General features: G+C 43.9%; 1 protein-coding gene across 3 annotated transcripts in view; it reads left to right on the top strand.

Annotated features, from left to right (window-relative positions):
* Positions 1–943: 943 nt before the first annotated feature.
* The window catches only part of ecel1 (endothelin converting enzyme-like 1), a 59,364-nt gene continuing 40,066 nt past the window's right edge, over positions 944–20,241 (top strand). For all 3 annotated transcript variants that reach the window (XR_015037458.1, XR_015037459.1, XM_085795059.1), the window contains exons 1-7: positions 944–1,209; positions 9,430–10,076; positions 11,812–12,348; positions 13,279–13,347; positions 15,085–15,195; positions 15,363–15,455; positions 18,196–18,320. Coding sequence is in view for 1 of the 3 variants with exons in the window: in XM_085795059.1 (XP_085651185.1) it covers positions 9,750–10,076; positions 11,812–12,348; positions 13,279–13,347; positions 15,085–15,195; positions 15,363–15,455; positions 18,196–18,320 (1,262 nt within the window). In the remaining 2 variants the exon portion in view is untranslated. The remainder of the gene's footprint in view (positions 1,210–9,429; positions 10,077–11,811; positions 12,349–13,278; positions 13,348–15,084; positions 15,196–15,362; positions 15,456–18,195; positions 18,321–20,241) is intronic.

Here is a 20,241-nt window from a genome sequence, read left to right on the forward strand (position 1 = left end):
CTGAAACACATCGCCCGCCGTGCTCGGCTTTTATTAAAACTTAAAACGTATTTCCTCGGCAATCAAGTGCAATTTTTCTTAAATTGGCACCTTTTTTCCGGCAGCTTTCTTTTCTCATCAATAAGTCGACAAACAAAAGGTCAGAAATAATAATGTCTCAGCTCTTTACCTCCTCTCTATGAACAATTGAGGTAATGAAATGTCCAGTTAGTTACTCAGCTGATTTGCATAATAATAATAATACTATTAGTTGACCTTTTTGGGTTGGATGAGTTTGGTTAGTGCGACTTTCAGACGACGAATGTTCTCCGATTGTTGAGCAGCGTATTTAGAGCTCAGCATTTATTCAAATAGACTCTGAACTGTGAAAAGCTGCAGCAGCTGTGTAATATCAAAAATATCAATCAGAGGAACAGGGACAGAGTTGGTGCTGCTTGGTGGACATCATGTGCTCCTGTGTGTGGGTTAATATGGGATGTGATCTTTACCACCACTGTGAAGGATGTGCATGAGTCAGCAGTTGATGTTTTTTTTCCCCTCCCAGCAAAAATGTTCCTCTCAATATTCTGCTCCTCTAGAATAAAACAAAAAAATAACTCATTAACTCGGCTGCTTATATTAAGTCCAAACGTTTTACACTTAAAAGTATTTCTATAAGAAATATATATACACACAGTATGAATGAGCGTTTGGCTTCATAATCACTCAACACAAATACTAATTAGAAGTAGAAGTAGAATGAAAATGAAAGAAAATATATAAAAGAAAAGCAGAGCTGGAGGATGTGAGGCTTAACGTTTGTTTAAGTGTGTGTGCGTGTGTGTGTGCGCGCTTTACCTTGTTAATGAAGGACCCCCCTTTCTCTCTCTCTCTCTGCTTCTCCCTCTCCTCCCTCTCTCTCCTTTCCCCTCCCTCCCTCTCTCTCTCTCTCTCTCTCTCCTCCATACATCGGAGGCTGTGAGCTGCAGCGGCGGCAGAGCGCGGTGCGGATCCCCGTGTGCGCTGATCTCCGGAGGGGCACCGGATAATCTAGTCGGACCTTCAGCGGAGAGGATCAAATACACATATACACACACGCGCGCGCGCACGCCCACCCACTCACCCACCCACACACATACATACATATATACAGTTACACACACACACGCGCGGAGCAAAGTGAGGTTTCCATCCCCGGCGGGAGGATTGACAGGGATTCACTCTCCACAGGTAAGCGCCTCTTTCTGCTCCAAGTTTTCCGCCCTCGCTCCTCGGGGCTGAAGCCGGAGGCTCCGGCAGCAGCAGCCGCTCTGATCCGAGACCCGACGGGCTCTCAGCTCCTGGACACCAACATCCCATCATGTTATTTTTTAAAAATAATATTATGGAAAAGGGAGGAGGAGGAAACATCCTCAGCTTCACCCGGGGAGTCGCGTCGCTGACGGTGTCCGCTCGGTTTTTACGCACTTGGTTGGTTCATTAGTGTTTCAGTGTCCGGTGTCCAAACGCATGCACGCGGCTCTGGAAGTTTGTCAGGTCGGTGGCAATAAGGTGCTGCTTCTGCTCATTTGTCTTAAAGGTTGTTTTTTCTTTTTTAAATGGAAATGGAAAGATAGAAATACACGTGTGTGCTGTGTGGAAACTGAACACAGAGCTGAGCGTTAATATGCGTAAAAGTGGAGTTAGCGGGTGTTTGTGCCGTCGCAGCAGCAGCTCTGCAACACCCAAAAGTTTTAATTTACAGTCTCTCTCTCTCTCTCTCTATCAGCTCTAACCTCCACCCTGCCTCCTCATCCATCAGTCCACAGCCTCGCTCCTCTGTTCCTCTTCTCTCTGTAGGGAATTAAAACCCACAGAAGCTGCTGCTGCTGCTGCTGAAATTGACACAGAACATGAACCAAGACCTTTAAGAAAAATAACATTTCATCTGATGTAAAGCATGAAATTCATATAAATGTTAAAGAATTCCTCTGCCAAGTCTTGGAAATACAACAAAGTGGAATACATGTTCGATAAAAGAGCAGTTTTATTCATATAAACAGGTAAAAATCCTGAATTTTACAGTGTAGTTTGGGACATTTCTCTGTCCAGGGCGACATCTGGGAGTCATTAGGGTTAATAGAGTTACAGTATGTGTGTGTGGTTAGTGTGTGTGTGTGTGTGTGTGTGTGTGTGTGTGTGTGTGTGTGTGTGTGTGTGTGTGTGTGTGCATGTGATGGAGTCAGTGTTTCAAGGGTTCTTCAGGCTAATTGTTCTTCAGACGAACTCTTCTGTTTTAATAATAACATAAAAAATAATGGGCCCAGTGTGACGCTCTCTCTCTTAATATTTGACTCATGTGGGACGTTTTAATACAAACCCAGAACACTTGAATGGTTTTTAATAGCAGCACAAACGATAGAGGGAGGGAGGGAGAGGGGTGTGTGTGTGTGTGTGTGTGTGTGTGTGTGTGTGTGTGTGTGTGTGTGTGTGTGTGTGTGTGTGTGTGTGTCCTGCTCCGGTTCAAGTCTAAGAAGAGTCTCCTGGTTTCTCTATACAGAACCCTTGAGCCTGAGCTCTGTGTCCAAATCTGGAGCTCCCATACAAACGCAGCGTAGCGCTCTGCTGCAGCCTCTGGCGACCGGCGATAAGGCTGGAGGGGTGAGGAGGAGAGAGGGAGGGGGAGGGAGGGAGGGGTGGAGAGGTGAGGGGTGTGTGACTCCCTCCCTCCCCCCCTTCTTCTTCTTCTCCTCCACCCTCCGAGGCACCGTGGAGCTTTTTGGGGGCAGGATCTGTGACCACTTTGATTAGGGGATAATAAACCCATTTATAGAGGAGCTTTCAGGTGACGTAACTCGGCCGAGAGGAGATAAAGGCAAAAAGTGTGTGTGTGTGTGTGTGTGTGTGTGTGTGTGTGTTTTCTTGACACACACACACATGCACACACACTCCTGTTAAGCTGTGATTCCTGGGTGCCACCAAACATCATGACAAACTGCAGAGAAAGAGGAGTTCTGAGTCGGAGTTGAACCGTGTGGCGACGACGAGGGGCCGAGCTGCTCTTAAAGCTGCAGCAGAGGTGCATTGTGGGTTGTTGTTGTTTTGTTTTGTTGTTTTATTTGAACACATCACGTGTTTGGTTACAGAGCAGTAGTCACCCCCCCCCCCCTTTTTGTTGCCATATTGATCCGACAGTAAATAAGACAGAGTGAGTGAGAACAGATTCCCCTTTTTTTTTTTACGGCCTCTGTAACGCGGCCTCTGGCGCTCGTTGCGACCTCGGGTGACTCCGCTCCGCAACCTGCAACAAATCTGCTGCTTCCTGAGGCCGAGGGGAGCAGTGTGAGGTTTCACTGTGACGATGATGATGATGATGTGTTGATGAAGCTCGTCTCAGCTCCGATCGACCTCCAATCGATCAATTGTGTCTTTAAATATTTGTTCATTTGTTTTCGATCAATCAATAGGCTGCAGGACACAAACAAACCTCTTGTATTGAATATTGAATTTTATGTATTGATGTGTGTAACGGCTTACAAGACACAGCTTCATACCGTCAGCCAGCAAACATAATCAGCAAACAAAACCAAAGCACATAGATTATACATTTCAATTAGAATTCACAAAAATAATTCATACTTTCTTCAAGGGATAGTTCAACATTTTGGCAAATTGGCCCATTGCCATATCCCTATAGTCATGGCAGTAGGTCCGTTACCTTTAATTGTAAGTGCAAGCTGTTTTTCGAACAGTGGAGTAGAGCCGCAAGTTGCTCAGAGCTACGCTATGGAGGCTAAAGACTGCAAATTAGCTGAAGCTAGACGTCTTGTATGCATCGCATTTTTCATTCTTTGTGGCAATGTTGTATGTATCGTCCCTGCAAAATAAACATTAAAATAAATAAAATAATGGGAGTTTCCAGACATGGCTGCTGGGCGGAGGGATTTCAAAAAAGAAAGTAGTTCTGAGTATTTGCATCATGTGTCGTAATGTTACATAATGCTATATGATTATCTCATAGCGTGGTGAATGTGCAGGTCACAACTTGTCCACCAGAGCGTTTTGGAGTTGAAGTGGATTGTGTATTTGATGAGTTTGATGAGGGAAATGTGAAAGTACTGTGCAGCTTGCGTCTCTGCTCCGCCGATCTGAAAACAGCTTGCACCAACAATTAAAGGTAATGAACCTTCTGATAAAACTATAGGGTTTATGGCAATGGATGAATTTACCAAAATGTTGAACTATCCCTTTAATTTCCAAGCACTTTTTCTATGAAAGTAGCTATCGCATTAGTACTATTGCCAGAGGGAGAATCCAGACGTCTGAGGAGCAGGAAACAACTACAGGACACGCTGATTTCCACCGGAGCAGCGATGTGAACCTCACCATGTGATCAATAAGAGCCTCCTCTTATTGATCACATATCGATCGCCACTGAGGATTTATCGTTAGAGGTTAGAGAGAGAGGCGCAGGAGGCGACCAGCAGAGCGTGATGAGCAGTTTGTCTCAGCTCAGACCTCTGATCTTTGACCTGCGTCTCTCTGAGGCAACAAGTTTTAGACGTCTGGTTGTCAATACGTCAACATCTGCATCACCGACTCTTCCCTTTTGGCTCCGCCGCTCCGGCCTTTAACCGTCATCACCAGTCGGCTGGTAACAGAGCAGAGGAAGTGGCATCGGCTCACAGTTCAGGGGCACAGATCACAGATTTTTTTTTTTTTATTATTGTATTTTTCGAGGTGGAGTGGAGAGAATCCGTGAATCAGCGACTCTTCTGTGAAGGAGAGGAAATAACTTGTGCTGAAATGGAACAGTGTAAAAGTGACAGAGCAGGAAAGTGACTGTAAATTTTTTACATTTACGTCCTCAAAACAACAAAAAGGCTCCGAGGAGCTGCCCCAGAGAACTCGACAACAGGTTCAAAAGGCTGAGACGGTTAATAACATGAAATAAAATAATATCTGTGGACTGATCTGTGCTCAGTCCAGACATGTCCATCATAATTCATTCATATTGACCCATAATAGTGACAGTCTGAATGCGAATTTGGTTAAGTCTCTATCCTGGTTGTTTTCCCCGGGTTCATAAATGACATTAAATTCAAATTCAACATAAAAAACCAAACTGAACTTCACATTGGACAAAAAGAAAAAAGACAAATCAGATGTCAAGACAAGAGGAGATATATAAGATTTTAATCTCCCTGTTTTATCAGTTCTCATTACTTTTTTAATATAAATAAGTACCTTTTACATATTTATGATTAATTTTAAACTCAGTTACAAAATTGAACCCTAAAAAACTTTGGATCTACTGGTTATAAATGAGCTGCAGTACCGTCACAGGCCACCAGGGGGGCTGCTGCCTTCACTTGAGGGAAGTTCCCCATTAAAGATGCTGTGGCTCGTTTTGGGTTTCAACAGGACTCGGTGGTGAAGCTCCTGGTACAGGTGCATTGTGGGAAATGCTCCACAAACAGAGCGTTACGCATCAGCAGCAGGTGTGTTTGTGGTTTAAGTCCAGTGTCCATGTATGTATGTGCTCTGTGTGAATATGTGTGTTTATGTTGGAGAGAGAGAGAGAGAGCGAGCGTGCGTGTGTGTTTATATTAGATAGAGTGTGTGTGTTTGTGTGTGTGTGTGTGTGTGTGTGTGTGTGTGTGTGTGTGTGTGTGTGTGTGTGTGTGTGCAGCAGTATTAGTATAACTCTCAGATATTAGGCCCTGTCATGTTCGGTAAATAGCCATTCATCATGCATGCCTCTCTATGTGATGGTACCCACAAGATCCAATCCATTAGCCATGCGCTGGGTGTCCACTAAGTGTGTGTGCGTGTCTGTGTGTGTGTCTGTATGTGTGTGTACATGCATGTCATAATTTATTATAATACCTAAGGATTTCTGACACATGAGTGCATGTTGGAGAGGAGAGAAGTTGTGGAGAGAGAATTCATGTATTTTGAGTTGTAATTTAACATAATCACATTATTATTAGGCTATTATTATTATCATGATGCTGTGTGTGTGTGTGTGTGTGTCTGCGTGTGTGTAAAGTAAAGCAGGCAGACGATTGATGGATGATATGTTGAATTGATAATGACACAGCACAGAGACGCTCTATCCTTGACTTTCACCCGTTTTCTCACACTCTGCAAAACCTCCCTCCCCCCTCTTTCCTCCCCCCTTCCCTCCCTTCACTCGTTGTCAACTGCTAACTGAGCTGTTAGCATGTGGACAGTGTAGAGACACACACTCCGCAGTGTGATGATCAGTTTCTTCCCGTCTTCTCCCAGGCTTAAAACTGAAGTGACTGAAGTGACTATGCTGAAGGGATAGTTCAACATTTTGGCAAATTGGCCCATTGCCATAATCCCTATAGTCATAGCAGTAGGTTCGTTACCTTTAATTGTCGGTGCAAGCTATTTTTAGAACGGCGGAGCAGAGCCGCGAGCTGCTCAGAGCTACGCTACGGAGGCTAATGGGATTTCTTGGTTTCCCTCATCAAACTCATCAAATACACAATCCAACAACTCCAAAATGCTCTGGTGGACAAGTTGTGACCTGAACATTCATCACGCTATGAGATAAAAAACAAAACGTTACGAAATGGAGTTGTTTTAGAGGCAAATTCATGCAAAACAGCTGATGCACGTTTGGGTAAGATTTCTGACTAATGAGAGAACAGTTGGTTCGCACATGGCATTTGTTTACAACTTTGGACAGATTGAGACTGTTACTGTGCAAACACAAATTACCCAAAAGAAAAAATGCAACAATTGTTGTGATTGTTTTAGCCACTGAATCGGAACAAAGCAAACGAGCCACATGTCTGAATCCACCCAAAGACTAGACAAGCTCTTTATAAATAGTGTATAGTGTGCGTTTAGGGATCGACCAGTAGGAGGCGCTGGAGCAGCAGCAGAACTCAGACATCCCGAGTTTTTACTAAACATTGAATCCTACAGGATCCTGACAACTGAAACACTTAGAGATTAAAAAATGTGTTTTAACAAGAGGGGGCAGCTCTGCAGCTCACAACACTACACACTATACTACACTACACACACACACACCACGGCATCATTAATTTTGTGCAGCAGACATGACCACATGACAAAATTTATGTCACCGCTCTGTGGAAAGTTTAATTCAGCCTTTACTTCCTGCCTGGCCGCGTGGCACCGAACCATTAATCATGCACTTCTGAATTATTCCATAATACTCCTCCTCTTCATCTCTGCTCACCTGTGAAAACCCCAACTTCTTCTTTTCGTCCTTTAATTCTGTGTCTTCCTTTCTTTTATTCTTCTTCTCCTTCTCCTTCTTCTTATCTGCGCTCCCATAAGGCTGCAGAGAGCTTGTTAAAGACATCAGTGCTGAGGGTTGCTATTCCAAGAGGAGATAGCAGATCAATTTTCACAGATCGCCTTCACAGCTTTTAGCAAGTTCACTGTGGCTCGGCACGGAAAACACACACACACTAACAAACAAACACACACATAGTATACAAAGAGGGAGAGAGAGAGAAGGGCGTTGAAACTCAGCAGCATCCAGAAAACAATTTATCAGTCAGACAAACAGAAAAGACTGTGTTTTCATCTGTGTGTGTTAATGTTGTAGAGTCTTAGTGCTCATTTTGTATCAGTAGAAACTATAGTAAACGTAACAAAAACAAAAACGCGTTGATGCAAATTTATAAGTTTGACTCAGTTAAGGCCTTTGCACAACAAGTCAGGAACAGGTTCGATTTTCTGCGTTTTTTGCACCCGTAAAAAGTGTGTGTGCGCGTGCCATCCGCTGTTCAGGATCATGGAAGTTGGTTGTCTTTTTTTTAACGTGTGGCTCCAGGACAAAACTAACAAACTATCTGACATCCAAAAATAAACTGTTGAAGTGATCATGAGGTCTCCTCGCTCTTGACGTCCTCTCAGGATGGGATGGACACATTATTTTATTTTTTTTTCTCTTTTTATTTTTCGATGAGTGAGAGGACCACAAATTCATCCTCACTTTTGTCTCCCTTTCCGAAGTTTGGAACAGAAAATAAAAATGCATCGTAATAAAGCGCAACGGGTGTCTGTTGTCCGGGGACGGATTACAAAAACGCATATTAACAAAACGAACTCGGTGTGCAAGTGTGATCCGCAGGTATAGTCACAGTCACGAGGTACCAGTTAGGAGAAGTGACGACGTGTGGCGGTACTGAAGTTAAACTCATTCCCCGATAAAAGACGTGCTAACCCACTCGCCAAGTGGCCATTGACCTCTTGGTGAAACGGTTAGCATTATCACGGTGCGGGAGACCCCGGTTTGAAACCCGCTCAGGGCAGACCAGAACAACATCGGTCACACAAAGACCTTTAGTGTTGCACATTTGCAGCAAGAAGAAGAAGAGTGTGTGGACGTGAAAGTGTGTGTGTAAACTCCTCCGGGTTGGGTCGACTCGGTGGTGGTTGGAGATAAAAACTCCATCTTTCTTTCCTTTCTTTTTTCCCTTCCTTCTTTCCACATTCCTTTTTCCCTCCCTTTCTTCCTTCCTTCCGTCCTTCCCTTCGTCCTTACTTCTTCTTCCTTCCTCTTTGATCCAATTGACCTGATCTGTTCCCTATCCCTCCATCTTTCTTTCCTTCCCATCTTCCTTCCTTGAATGAATCTGTTCCCTCCCTCCCTCCACCTTTCTATCCTTCCTTTTCCCTTCCTTCTTTCCACAATCCTTTTTCCCTCCCTTCCTCCCTTCCTTCCCTTCATCCTTTTTCTCATTCCTTCTTTCCTCCCATCTTTCCCTTTGTCGTTCCTTCCTTCCTCCCTACTTCTTTCCCCTCATTCGTCCTTCCTTCCTTCCTTCCTTCCTTCCTTGACCCATGAGGACAACAGGAGGGTTAAAGTAGAATAAAGGTACATTTGGATAAAACCAATAGATCTGTATTTGATCAAACACTTGAAAAATTCCTCGTTTTACACTTTTGGGGATGTGCGTGTTCCCAATTTATGTTTTGGCAGCTGCTTGTAATGTGATAACTTGTTATTCCTCTAAAATCTCCACAGAGGATCAGCTGGTGCTCTAGTGTGTGTGTGTGTGTGTGTGTGTGAGAGGGAGGACATAAATCCTTCCTGTCCCTCCATAATAATAAAAAGTTTTACATCAATTTGCAGTGACACGGGCTAAGTTATGGTGATTGCCACTCCTCTCCGTGTCCAGCTGATGCTCAGCTCTTTCTCCTCCCGTCTTTCTCCGCTGATCGATCAGGAGCCGTGCGTCACCCGGGGGCCTCGTCCCCCCTGAGGGATGACTATCGCCGATCAATTCTGCAGCTTCAGACGACAAAACAAACAACAACAGCACAGAAACAAAGTGGGACAGTGTGCTAAAAGCAGACGCTGGGTTTTGTCATTCTCATGCTGTTGCCGATTCAATTTCTCTCTGTCTTTCCCTGTCGTGTCTTCGCTCGTCTCATTTCTATTTTTATCGACAGGTGACCTGTAACTGGTTGGAGAGAGGGAGGAGGGGGAGAGCAAATGGGAAAGGAAGGGATGAGCGAGAGAGAGCAGGACCCCTGAGATTCCTCGTCTACAATGGGAGTCGCTCGCTCCGCCGACTTCTGATTTCAAAGGAATAAAAAAAAAGAAAAGGGAGGTGGATTTTGCCTAAAGAGGCCGACGGGACCGTGACTCCTCTGTGCCGAGTCCTGACGTCTGTCTCCGTCATGACCGAACTCTGAGCGCAGACAGACACGCCGACCGACGTCCACCTGTTCGAACCCCTCACCCACCCACAAACTCTCTCCACTCTGCCATGGAGAAGACCTACTCGCTGACCGCCCACTACGACGAGTTCCAGGCAGTGAAGTACGGCGGCCGCTACAGCAGCGACATCCTCAGCAACGGCATGACCCTCCACCTGGGCGGCAGCCTGGACCGCCACGTGAGCCGCGGCCGAGGCGGCGCCTGGTCCAACGGCCGCAACAAAGACCCGAGCGGCTCCGGCAGCGGCGGAGGAGGAGGACTCCCCCGCTGGAGCCGCAGGGAGATCTGCCTCCTGTCGGCGCTGGTGTTCGCCGCCGGCATGTGCGTGATCCTCGGCAGCATGCTGGCGCTCAAGTTCATCTCGCTGGACGCGGAGGTATGAGTCCTCGTTTTTAACTTATCAATGTGTTATCAATCAAAGACCAAAGAGATGACTATAGATTTTGGGGAGAATCCTGTAGTCACCCCACTAGGGCTGTTCGATTTTGCCCAAAAATAAAATCTCGATTTTCCTCTCTGAAAAATCGATTTACGATTACGATTACGATTAGGCCTACGATTTTTTTGTTAAATGACAAACTATTGCTGTTTGTGTCTTTTTAAATGGACCTAATGGACCGTGAGAGCTGTAACTGTGTAGTGGAAAAGGGCCGTTGGTCTTTTTGGCAACGAAATCCTCACTGGTCATAGCAAAATGCCGACATGCTTGTTTACAGTGTGTGGGGAGAGCAGTGGGAGAGCGTGATGGGAGGAAGGAGGCAGCAGTCATTACGATAATTCAGCACAGCCCAGATTCATGAACGGGGGCTTACCGTAATTACCCTAGTTAGAGTAAAAAAATCGATTTTTATGATTTCAAAAAATCGATTTTTACAATTCCAAATAATCGCGATTACGATTTTAAATCGATTAATCGAACAGCCCTACACCCCACCTGTGGTTTTAAATAACCAGGTAGTGGAAGTTGTCAACCAGTACAAATATCTGGGCATTCTGGTTGACAACAAGCTTACTTTTGAGCCTCAAGTGGACGCAGTGTGCAAGAAAGTACATCAGCGTATGTATTTTTATCGTAAACTAATTTTAATGTGGACAACACTTTTATGCAAATGTTTTATTCTTGTTTTATCGAGTCTGTGCTCACATTCGCTTTTATTTGCTGGTACGACTCAATCAGCATCAAGAATAAAAATCGACTGCAAGGGCTCACAAAAAATTGCAGCAAGATAATTGCAGGTTTGAGTCTACACCACCTTAATGAACTGTACAACATTAGGACCTTGAAGAAAGTGCGTGCTGCACTGGGTGACCAGAGCCACCCACTCTTCAAGGAGTTCACTCTGCTCCCCTCTGGCAGAAGATATGTTCCCTGTCCCTGAATGATTTTATGAAGTGATTGTTGTACCTGCCTGCAGAGATGGACAGAGTACTCGACCCCAGTACTTGATTAAGAGTACAAATACTACTGGTAAAAATTTACTCCATTACAAGTAAAAGTAGCTCAATCGACATGTTACTCGAGTAAGAGTAAAAAAGTACATGCTTTTAAATTTACTTTAAGTAAGAGTAAGAGTAAATTTCTTGTTTTTCACATCAATTAATTACTATAATTTTTTCTAAATGAATTTAAGGACCTTTTAACTCTTGTTTCTGAGAATTAACTCTTTGAAACCAGCTGCACTGATGTGCTGCTTTTAGGGGTTAGGGTTTCCTTCTTTGACAAACACAGCTTGTGTCCAATAGTATTTTAGAAAAGAAAAAAAGAGCAGACCTGAAAGTAACAAGTACTTTTCAGCCTTCCTAGAAATTAACTTGAGTAAAAGTAAAAAATATTTGTCTTGGAAATGTATTCAAGTAAGAGTAATAAGTACCAAAGAAATCTAATACTCAAGTAAAGTACAAATCCTCTGGATATGTACTTAAGTACAGTACTCAAGTAAATTCCGTTACTGTCCACCACTGCCTGCCTCCACTTTTATCCGTTGTTGTTGTCTTGTTTGTTGTTGTTTTTTTGGTCTGTTTTTTTTTTGTTGTTGTTGGTTTGCTGCTTGCTGCAAAACAAATTGCCCCCAGGGGATAATAATAAAGATCTCTTTGACTTTGAGGACCAGCACGACCCACAGTGCCGGCACGACTGCCAACGCCGCCGCTCGCTGGTGCGCGCGGCTCGCTTCGTCCAGGCCAACATCGACCCGACCATCCAGCCCTGCCAGGACTTCTACTCCTTCGCGTGCGGCGGTTGGATGCGGCGCCACAGCATCCCCGAGGACAAGCTCAGCTACGGCATCATCACCGCCATCGGGGAGCACAACGAGGAGAAGCTGCAGCGCCTCCTGCTGGAGCCCATACGCCGGCGCGAGCCCGACTCCGCCGAGCGCAAGGTCAAGGAGTTCTACCGATCCTGCGTCAACATCCAGGACATCGACCGGCTCGGCTCGGCGCCCATGACGGAGGTGATCGACAGCTGCGGCGGCTGGGACCTGGTGGGAGCGCCGCCCGGGGCCGCCGGCTGGGAGAGGGAGGACGCTCCGCAGAGACCGGACTTCAACGAGCTGCTGTACCGGACCCAGGGGGTGTACAGCACCGCCGTCTTCTTCTCCCTCACCGTCAACGTGGACGACAAGAACTCGTCGAGGAACGCCATCAGGGTGAGAACAGGAAGTTAATTTAGGACTTTTATTACCTGCCAAAGGAAGTCCTTCAGAATAAAGGTAGACGTTTGTATTAAAGCTCCTTCAGAATAAAGGTAGATGTTTGTATTAAAGCTCCTTCAGAATAAAGGTAGATGTTTGTATTAAAACTCCTTCAAAATAAAGGTAGATGTTTGTGTTAAAGCTCCTTCAAAATAAAGGTAGATGTTTGTATTAAAACTCCTTCAAAATAAAGGTAGATGTTCGTGTTAAAGCTCCTTCAAAATAAAAATAGATGTTTGTATTAAAGCTCCTTCAAAATAAAAGTAGATGTTTGTATTAAGGCTCCTCCAAAATAAAGGTAGATGTTTGTGTTAAAGCTCCTTCAAAATAAAGGTAGATGTTTGTATTAAAACTCCTTCAAAATAAAAGTAGATGTTTGTATTAAAGCTCCTTCAAAATAAAAGTAGATGTTTGTATTAAAACTCCTTCAAAATAAAGGTAGATGTTTGTATTAAAGCTCCTTCAAAATAAAGGTAGATGTTTGTGTTGTGAATCAACATTTCAAAATAAAACACAGGAGAAGAAGCAAATATCGAGCTTTAATTCGACTTATAACAGATATAAACCTATGACCTATGACTTTTACATTCAGTCTGAACAAACCTTCTCTGAGAGAAGTTTCTTATCATGTTTTCAGTAAAACACAGAGCTGAATAATATTCGTTCAGTGTCTGAGATTTGATGAATGAAAGATGGAGCTCGACTCCGACACACATTTAATTTAATGTTATATGAATAATTTATATGTTTAGCTCATGTGTCACAGCTGTCAGCGCTGACATTTTGCATCTGTCGCAGGCTTAACAACACATGTCACATATGTGTTTATGTGGCAAAAAATTACCATATGAGCTTCTGACACCGTGTGTGTGTGTGTGTGTGTAGATTGATCAGGAGGGGCTCACACTACCTGAGAGGAGCCTCTATCTTGGACAGGATGAGGACAGTGTGAAGGTAAACCTGCCCCCTCCGACCTCTTTCTTCTTCTTCCTCTCATTTCTCCACCTTCACTCCAGATCAGTGTTTTTTTTTGTTGTTTTTGTTTTTTACATTTTTTCAGTCGCTGAGCTTCATCTCTTTTAGTTTGAAATAAAATAACAGACACTTTATTGCAGGACCAGGTCTCAGTTTCAGTTTGGGCGTCTTTAAATCGCTGTAGAACGAACTGTGTGTGAGTTTGGGCCTTTTAAAGGGACACTTCACCCAAAATCGATAATTCACCAATTTTCTACTCACCGTCATGCCAAGGAAGGGTTCGGAGAACTTTCTGAGTCATCAAAACGCTTTTGGAGTTCCTGGGGGGGGTTCGGCTGGCAACGGGTTTTCATATAGTGGCCACTTCTGAATCGTCCAAAACAACATCCAGATACATCCATACTGACCCAAGTGTCCTGAAGCCGCCACATGAAAAAGTTGTTCGAAAAAAAATAATTTGATCTCTGTTTTTAGTCTTGTTGTGGTAGTAGCTCCCAGTGGCTGCGTGAGATTTGCTGCAAGATGTTCTTCCATGTTTACATCATTTCCCACAGATTTGCAAGGAGACTGTGGCGGGCTATCGGACCGTACGAGTTTTGCTTTTACCGCGCACTACTGTCATGCATGTGCGCTTGTCTGTGTGTGTGAACGACAATAACGGAGAAAGAGCGCTATGTGGAGATGAATGAACTGAATGATATTGTGTTGGTCGAGCCAAAAGTAGAAAAATCTTGGCCGCCACGAATACATGAATGTATGGAAACACTGATAGATCTGATGGTTTACAACGACAAACAAACATCTCGCAGCAAATCTCAACATCAACAGAGTCACTGGGAGCTACAGCTACAACAAGGCTAAAAACAGAGATCAAGTCAATTTTTGCTGAACACCTTTTTCATGTGGCAGCTTCAAGACACTTGGGTCAGTACGGACGAGCAGTATGGAGGTATCTGGATGTTTCATAGTGTGTGTTTTGGATGATTCAAAAGTGAACTCTATCCGCCGCCATTATATGAAAATCCGTTGCCAGCCGGACCCCCCTGGAACTCCTAAAGCATTTTGATGACTGAAAGTTCTCCAAACCCTTCCTTGGCGTGAGGGTGAGTAGAAAATTGGTGAGTTATCCCTGAGACAGATTCACATGAAGCCAGATAAAATCAGCATGTTTCATATTTCGTGTTAAAACCTCAGATCCCGTTCAGACCTGGACATTAACAGCTGATCCGATCACTCTGAGCTTTTTAGTGTCTGAATCGAACATTAAAACAACCTCCGGTGTCAGTTTGGACCTCATGTCGCTCACACTTTCTTCTCTGTTGTTGTGAGACTTTGCACTTTTATGTATATTGTGTCTGTTAATTCATAACCTTTTCCTGGGTGGGTGATCCCTCCTTCTCATCACCACTTGACCTCCTTCAGGCTCCCTCCTCCTCCTCCTCCTCCTCCTCTCTTCCTCGTCTTCTCCTCCTCCTCCCTCTCTCCCTCTCTCCCTCCATCTGTCCTGCTGAATCTCATCTTCCTCTCGTCTTCATCAATCCACCTGTTTTTCCCTCTGTCGCCCGCTGTGCTTTTGTTATCCTGTCCACTTTACCACATGTCACCTCCCTGTCACCGACCATTACTGATGATGTCGCTGCTGCCGCCTCCTCCTCCTCCTCCTCCTCCTCCTCCTCCTCATCGTCTATTAGCGCTGATGTCACTTGTGCTCCGCAGATCCTGGTGGCGTACAAGGCCCTGATGGAGCGCCTGCTGAGCATGCTGGGAGCTCACAACGCCACGCAGAAGTCCAAGGAGATCATACAGCTGGAGACCCGTCTGGCCAATGTGAGCTGATTGCTCCTGTGTGTTTGTGTGTTCATGCATACAGTATGTGCATACTGTATGTGTGTGTTTGTGTGTGTGTGTGTGTTCATGCATGTGTGTGTGTGTGAAGTGTATGAAGTTCAATCGTTTACTCTCCTCTTCCTCTCTCTCTCTCTCTCTCTCTCCAGATCACTGTGTCAGAATATGACGACCAGAGAAAGGACATCAGCACCATGTATAACCGTATCACCCTGAGGCAGCTGCAGCGCATCGCTCCCAGTGTGAGTGATAGACACACACACACACACACACACACACACACTCACACACACACACACACACACACACACACACACACACTCACACACACACTCGGTATATATGCATGAGTTATAGATACACGTCTGCACTTGAATTTTGAACAGAAGCAAGTGACTCACAAAAGCTGTGAGGCCTGCGGGAGGGAGAGAGGGAGGGAGGAGACACATGGTGGGTGAGACGAGAAGGTGGAGGCTCCTCTGTGAAGCAGCGGGAACATCAACAGAGAGTCCTCAAGATGTTTCATGGTCGAGGAGGAGGAGGAGGAGGAGGAGGAGGGAGGGAGGAGGAGACGTACTGACAGAAAGATAAGAGTCTGATTTTTAGCTCCTCAGCCAAAAAGAAGAAACGACACAGAAGAAGAAGGAGAAGAGAGAGAGAGTGTATGTGTGTGTGTGTGTGCGTGTGTGAGGCTGAGTGTGAATGAAAGAGACGTGAGCGGCTCTGACGAGGAAACGCAGAAACGTGGAAAGAAGCAGATTAGATTCAACCAAAGCTGCGAAGAGAGAGAGAGAGAGAGAGAGAAAAATAACAGCTTCAGTGTTTCTGTCTCATTTGTTTGTTTGTTTTTTTAACGTCTGATCTGAATTCATGTAAAACCCTGGAGCTGTGTCACTCAGCCTGAACTCAGCGGAAGAAAAAAAAATCATCAGTTAAAAAGACACCAGGGTGCAATTAACTGAAAAACAAAAAAGAAAACACGGTTTCCCTGAAGTGAAAGCAAAAGCAGAAAATGTGAATGTGAATGATCAGAGGCAGTTTGTTTTCAGATCTCCTCAGTTTGTCGACTAAAGAGAGATGTTTAATGTTTTTACACCTGCACAGGTGAAACCAGAGTCTCCACCTCTTTAATTAACACGTCCAACTCTCTGACGACCTCAAACATGTGGAAACGTAGATATGTTGAATTTACATGTTAGAAAAGTGTGCACATTTAAGAAATACTTCAAACTGTAGAGATTTCTTCATACATAACTACATAAATCTCAATATATTTAGATTTTATATAGTAATATTGTTATGCCACTTTAACAGTGGAAAGATATACATAAAAATGATAAAAGTAAACAGAAATTAATGAGAATAACTTTTTTAGATAGACATAATTTCATATATATGTTGTTTTAATAGTCTTACATATATTATATATAGTATATATCTTAAGCATATGTGGTGACCATGTATGAAAATCAGTCATACAGACATTTTAATGTATATCTACATGCACTAATTTTACATAACATTTATTTAGAGGATGTATGTGATAACTATATAGTGTGTCCTCTTTTAAGTGATATAGTGTATGTGTATGTTACATTTCTGAGTTTGTAGGCAAAATCAAAGTTTTAAAAGCATAATTTATGTCTTTAAGGTCTAACAAAGATAAACAAATCCATAGATATTCATCAAATAGGACGTAACAACCTTTAAACACACCACGGTGTCATCAGTGAACCTGAGCTGCTGACAACATGTTCACCTCCTCTCCTTCACTCTCAACACTTCTCTGTGTGTTTGTAGTTGTTGTTTTATTCTGAGGTATTTATATTCTTTATTCCCAGGAACATTGTTTTTTTGATTTGTTTTTTGGCTCGTCCTGCTGTTTTTCCAGCTGCAGGCCTGTTGCCAACAGCAACCTCTGAGCCTGTTTGATGACAGTCACAGACTGAGCTGCCTCCATCATCAGCATCATTACACACCACAGTAGATTTAAAGTGTCAGACTAAGAGGCTGAGGTGTTATTAGATAATTAATGAAGTGGCTCTTTAACATCGAATCCTGCAGTTTCCTAAGGTCTTGCATCCACAGTGACTCTAAAAATTATATTATAACAAAAATACTTTCATTCACAATAAAAAAAAATAAAAAAAATCACAGCCTGTGGTAAGTGAGCTGAATGATCTCAGTGGTGATTAGAGGTTGAACGTTAATGGGTCATTACTGAACTCTGGGGTGTGAAGCAGGTGCAGTCTGAAGGATTCAGGTCAAGAGATTAAAGATATCATGATATAAGATATAATGTTTCGTTGAACAGTTTGATCACTGATGATCACTCTGTATTTATTCATACAGTATAAAGGTAGATGTTTGTGTTAAAGCTCCTTCAAAATAAAGGTAGATGTTTGTGTTAAAGCTCCATACAGTATAAAGGTAGATGTCCATGTGTAGTGTGATTATAAAGCAGCCCTAGGTTCTATATCAATACTGTGAAAGTATCAAAGCCTCAGTCCACAGCCTGTATTCAGAAACTGAGCCTTAAAACCAGCCGTCAGGACTTCCTGTCACTTTGTGATGTCACAACAAAGCAGTCACCCAAAGCCCCGCCCCCTCACCACCTGGACCCACCATCCATCCAACACTTTGCAGGATTTGGTTTCTCTGAGTGTTTCATTCTGAAATCTACTTCAGAAAACAGTCAGCCAATCAAAAGAGAGGCTCAGAGCCTCCTCTCTTCTGATTGGCTGACACTGACCCGTTGTTGCTAGAGCTCCAGAGAGAAGCTGAGAGAGGAGATGGAAAACTACACTGAGATGGTTTTTGGGTTTTTAAAACCACAAATGTATCTCCTTATGAATCAACACTTTAAATAAAACACAGAAAAAGAGGAAAATAAAGACTTTAACAAATATAAAAAAGAAAAAAAACAAAGATAAATCAGAGGAGCGTTTTAAATGAACCCTGTGACTCTGTTTCTCTCCTCAGCTTCACTGGAAACGTCTGTTGGACCGAATCTTCCACGACAACTTCTCAGAGGACGAGGAGATCGTAGTGCTCGCCACCGACTACATACAGAAAGTCTCTGACATCATCAAGACCACGTCGAAGAGGTAGAGTAAAGAGAGAGAGAGAGAGTGTGTGTGTGTGTGTGTGTGTGTGTGTGTGTGTGTATCGGCGGCTCTTTGAGGAGGGGTGAGGGTTGTGGGTGAGGAGGGGGGGAGGGAACGACGAGGGCGCTGAGGTGCGTGGAAAAATCGATGAAATTAGATGCATGCATTTTTGAGTCTGTACTTTTTGTGTGTGAGTAAGCGCTTTTGTTTGAGGTTGTTTTGTGGTGTGCGTGTTTGTGTGTCTGTCTGTCTGTGTGTGTGTGTGTGTGTGTGTGTGTGTGTGTGTGTGTGTGTGTGTGTGTGTGTGTGTGCGCGTTGTCTTTGGTTTAGGGCTGCCACTGTAATTTTGGCTACAACAAAGTGTCACAAGGTGTATGGATCGGGTTTTGAGTTTTGCTATGCATGTATTTATGTGCACATTTGTGTGTGTGTGTGTGTGTGTGTGTGAGGTGAGTCACTGTTGGGTGAACTTCCACTTCTACCGCAGCTGATTATTATTGATCTGCACCCGCACCTTTCTACCACCTGCAAACTCAGACAGACACACACACACACACACACGGACAGACACACACACACACACACACACACTCTCTCCTCCTCCGACAGACTCCAGACGAGGCCTTGGAGGCGGCTGCGCGTCAGGATGTGTGTTACAGCCGCTGACAGCTCTCCAATAGTCACTGTGCTCTAACAAATACACAACAGCTCTGAGAACTCATGGACGACTGACTGACAGCTGGATTACTGACCCGTCTGTCATGTCTCAGACTGTCTGTGTGTGTGTGTGTGTGTGTGTGTGTGTGTGTGTGTGTGTGTGTGTGTGTGTGTGTGTGTGTGTGTGTGTGTGTGTGTGTGTGTGTGTGTGTGTGTGTGTGTGTGTGTCTGTCTTAGAGCCCTGCACAGGCCCAGAACTTCGGCCCAACTCAGGTCCGCAATTTCACGGCCCGAACCCGACAGAAATTATTAATGCTAGATGGTCTGACCGACCGTTTTTTTTATATGTATATAACTTTGTTTAAATATAGCCTATGTGTTTTGATGCTTTCTGAAGCCTGTGAAACACACTTGATTTCTTAAAGGGATACTTCACCCAAAATCGATAATCCACCAATCATCTACTCACTGTCATGCCAAGGAAGGGTTTGGAGAACTTTCAGAGTCATCAAAACGCTTTAGGAGTTCCAGGCGTGGTCCGGCTGGCTATGGATTTTTATATAATGGCGGCGGATAGAGTTCACTTTTGAATCATCCAAAACACACACTATGAAACATCCAAATACCTCCATACTGCTCATCCGTACTGACCCAAGTGTCCTGAAGCCGCCACATGGAAAAGTTGTTCAGAAAAAATTAATTTGATCTCTGTTTTTAGCCTTGTTGTAGCAGTAGCTCCTAGTGGCTGCGTGAGATGCGCGAGATGTTCCTCTGTGTTTACATCAGACATCCAATGGTTTGTAACGACGAACAAACATCTCGTGCATCTCTGTCTCTCTCTGTCTTTAACCTCTTCGGACAGTCAGGTGGTTTCATGACTCATCAGCAACATTCAGTCTCTGTCATTTCATCAGTTCCTCTCGTCTCAGATTTAGCAGAATCTAGGTTATTTTTCATGCACAACACGTACTGTAGCTACAACCATGCATGGATGGATGGATGGATGTAGCTGTTGCAAAAGAAGGAACAACAGCCACAACATAAGACCTGATTGACTTTGGAAAAACGGGAAATAGTTCAGAGATTCACATAAAAATAATTTAAATATGTTTGTATGAGTTTGACGCTTTATTTTGAAATGTTTGTTTGTTTGTTTGAAATGTTCCTGCAACAGGAAGTAATGGAGTCTGAACCCACAGCACAGTGTCCATAACAGGAAGCGACAGGTGAACAGTGATGATGATGACACACACAAGTGTTTTTA

The sequence above is a fragment of the Trachurus japonicus genome, chromosome 13, assembly GCF_045865225.1.
Source record: "Trachurus japonicus isolate A0001 chromosome 13, Traja_1.0".
NCBI lineage: Eukaryota > Metazoa > Chordata > Actinopteri > Carangiformes > Carangidae > Trachurus > Trachurus japonicus.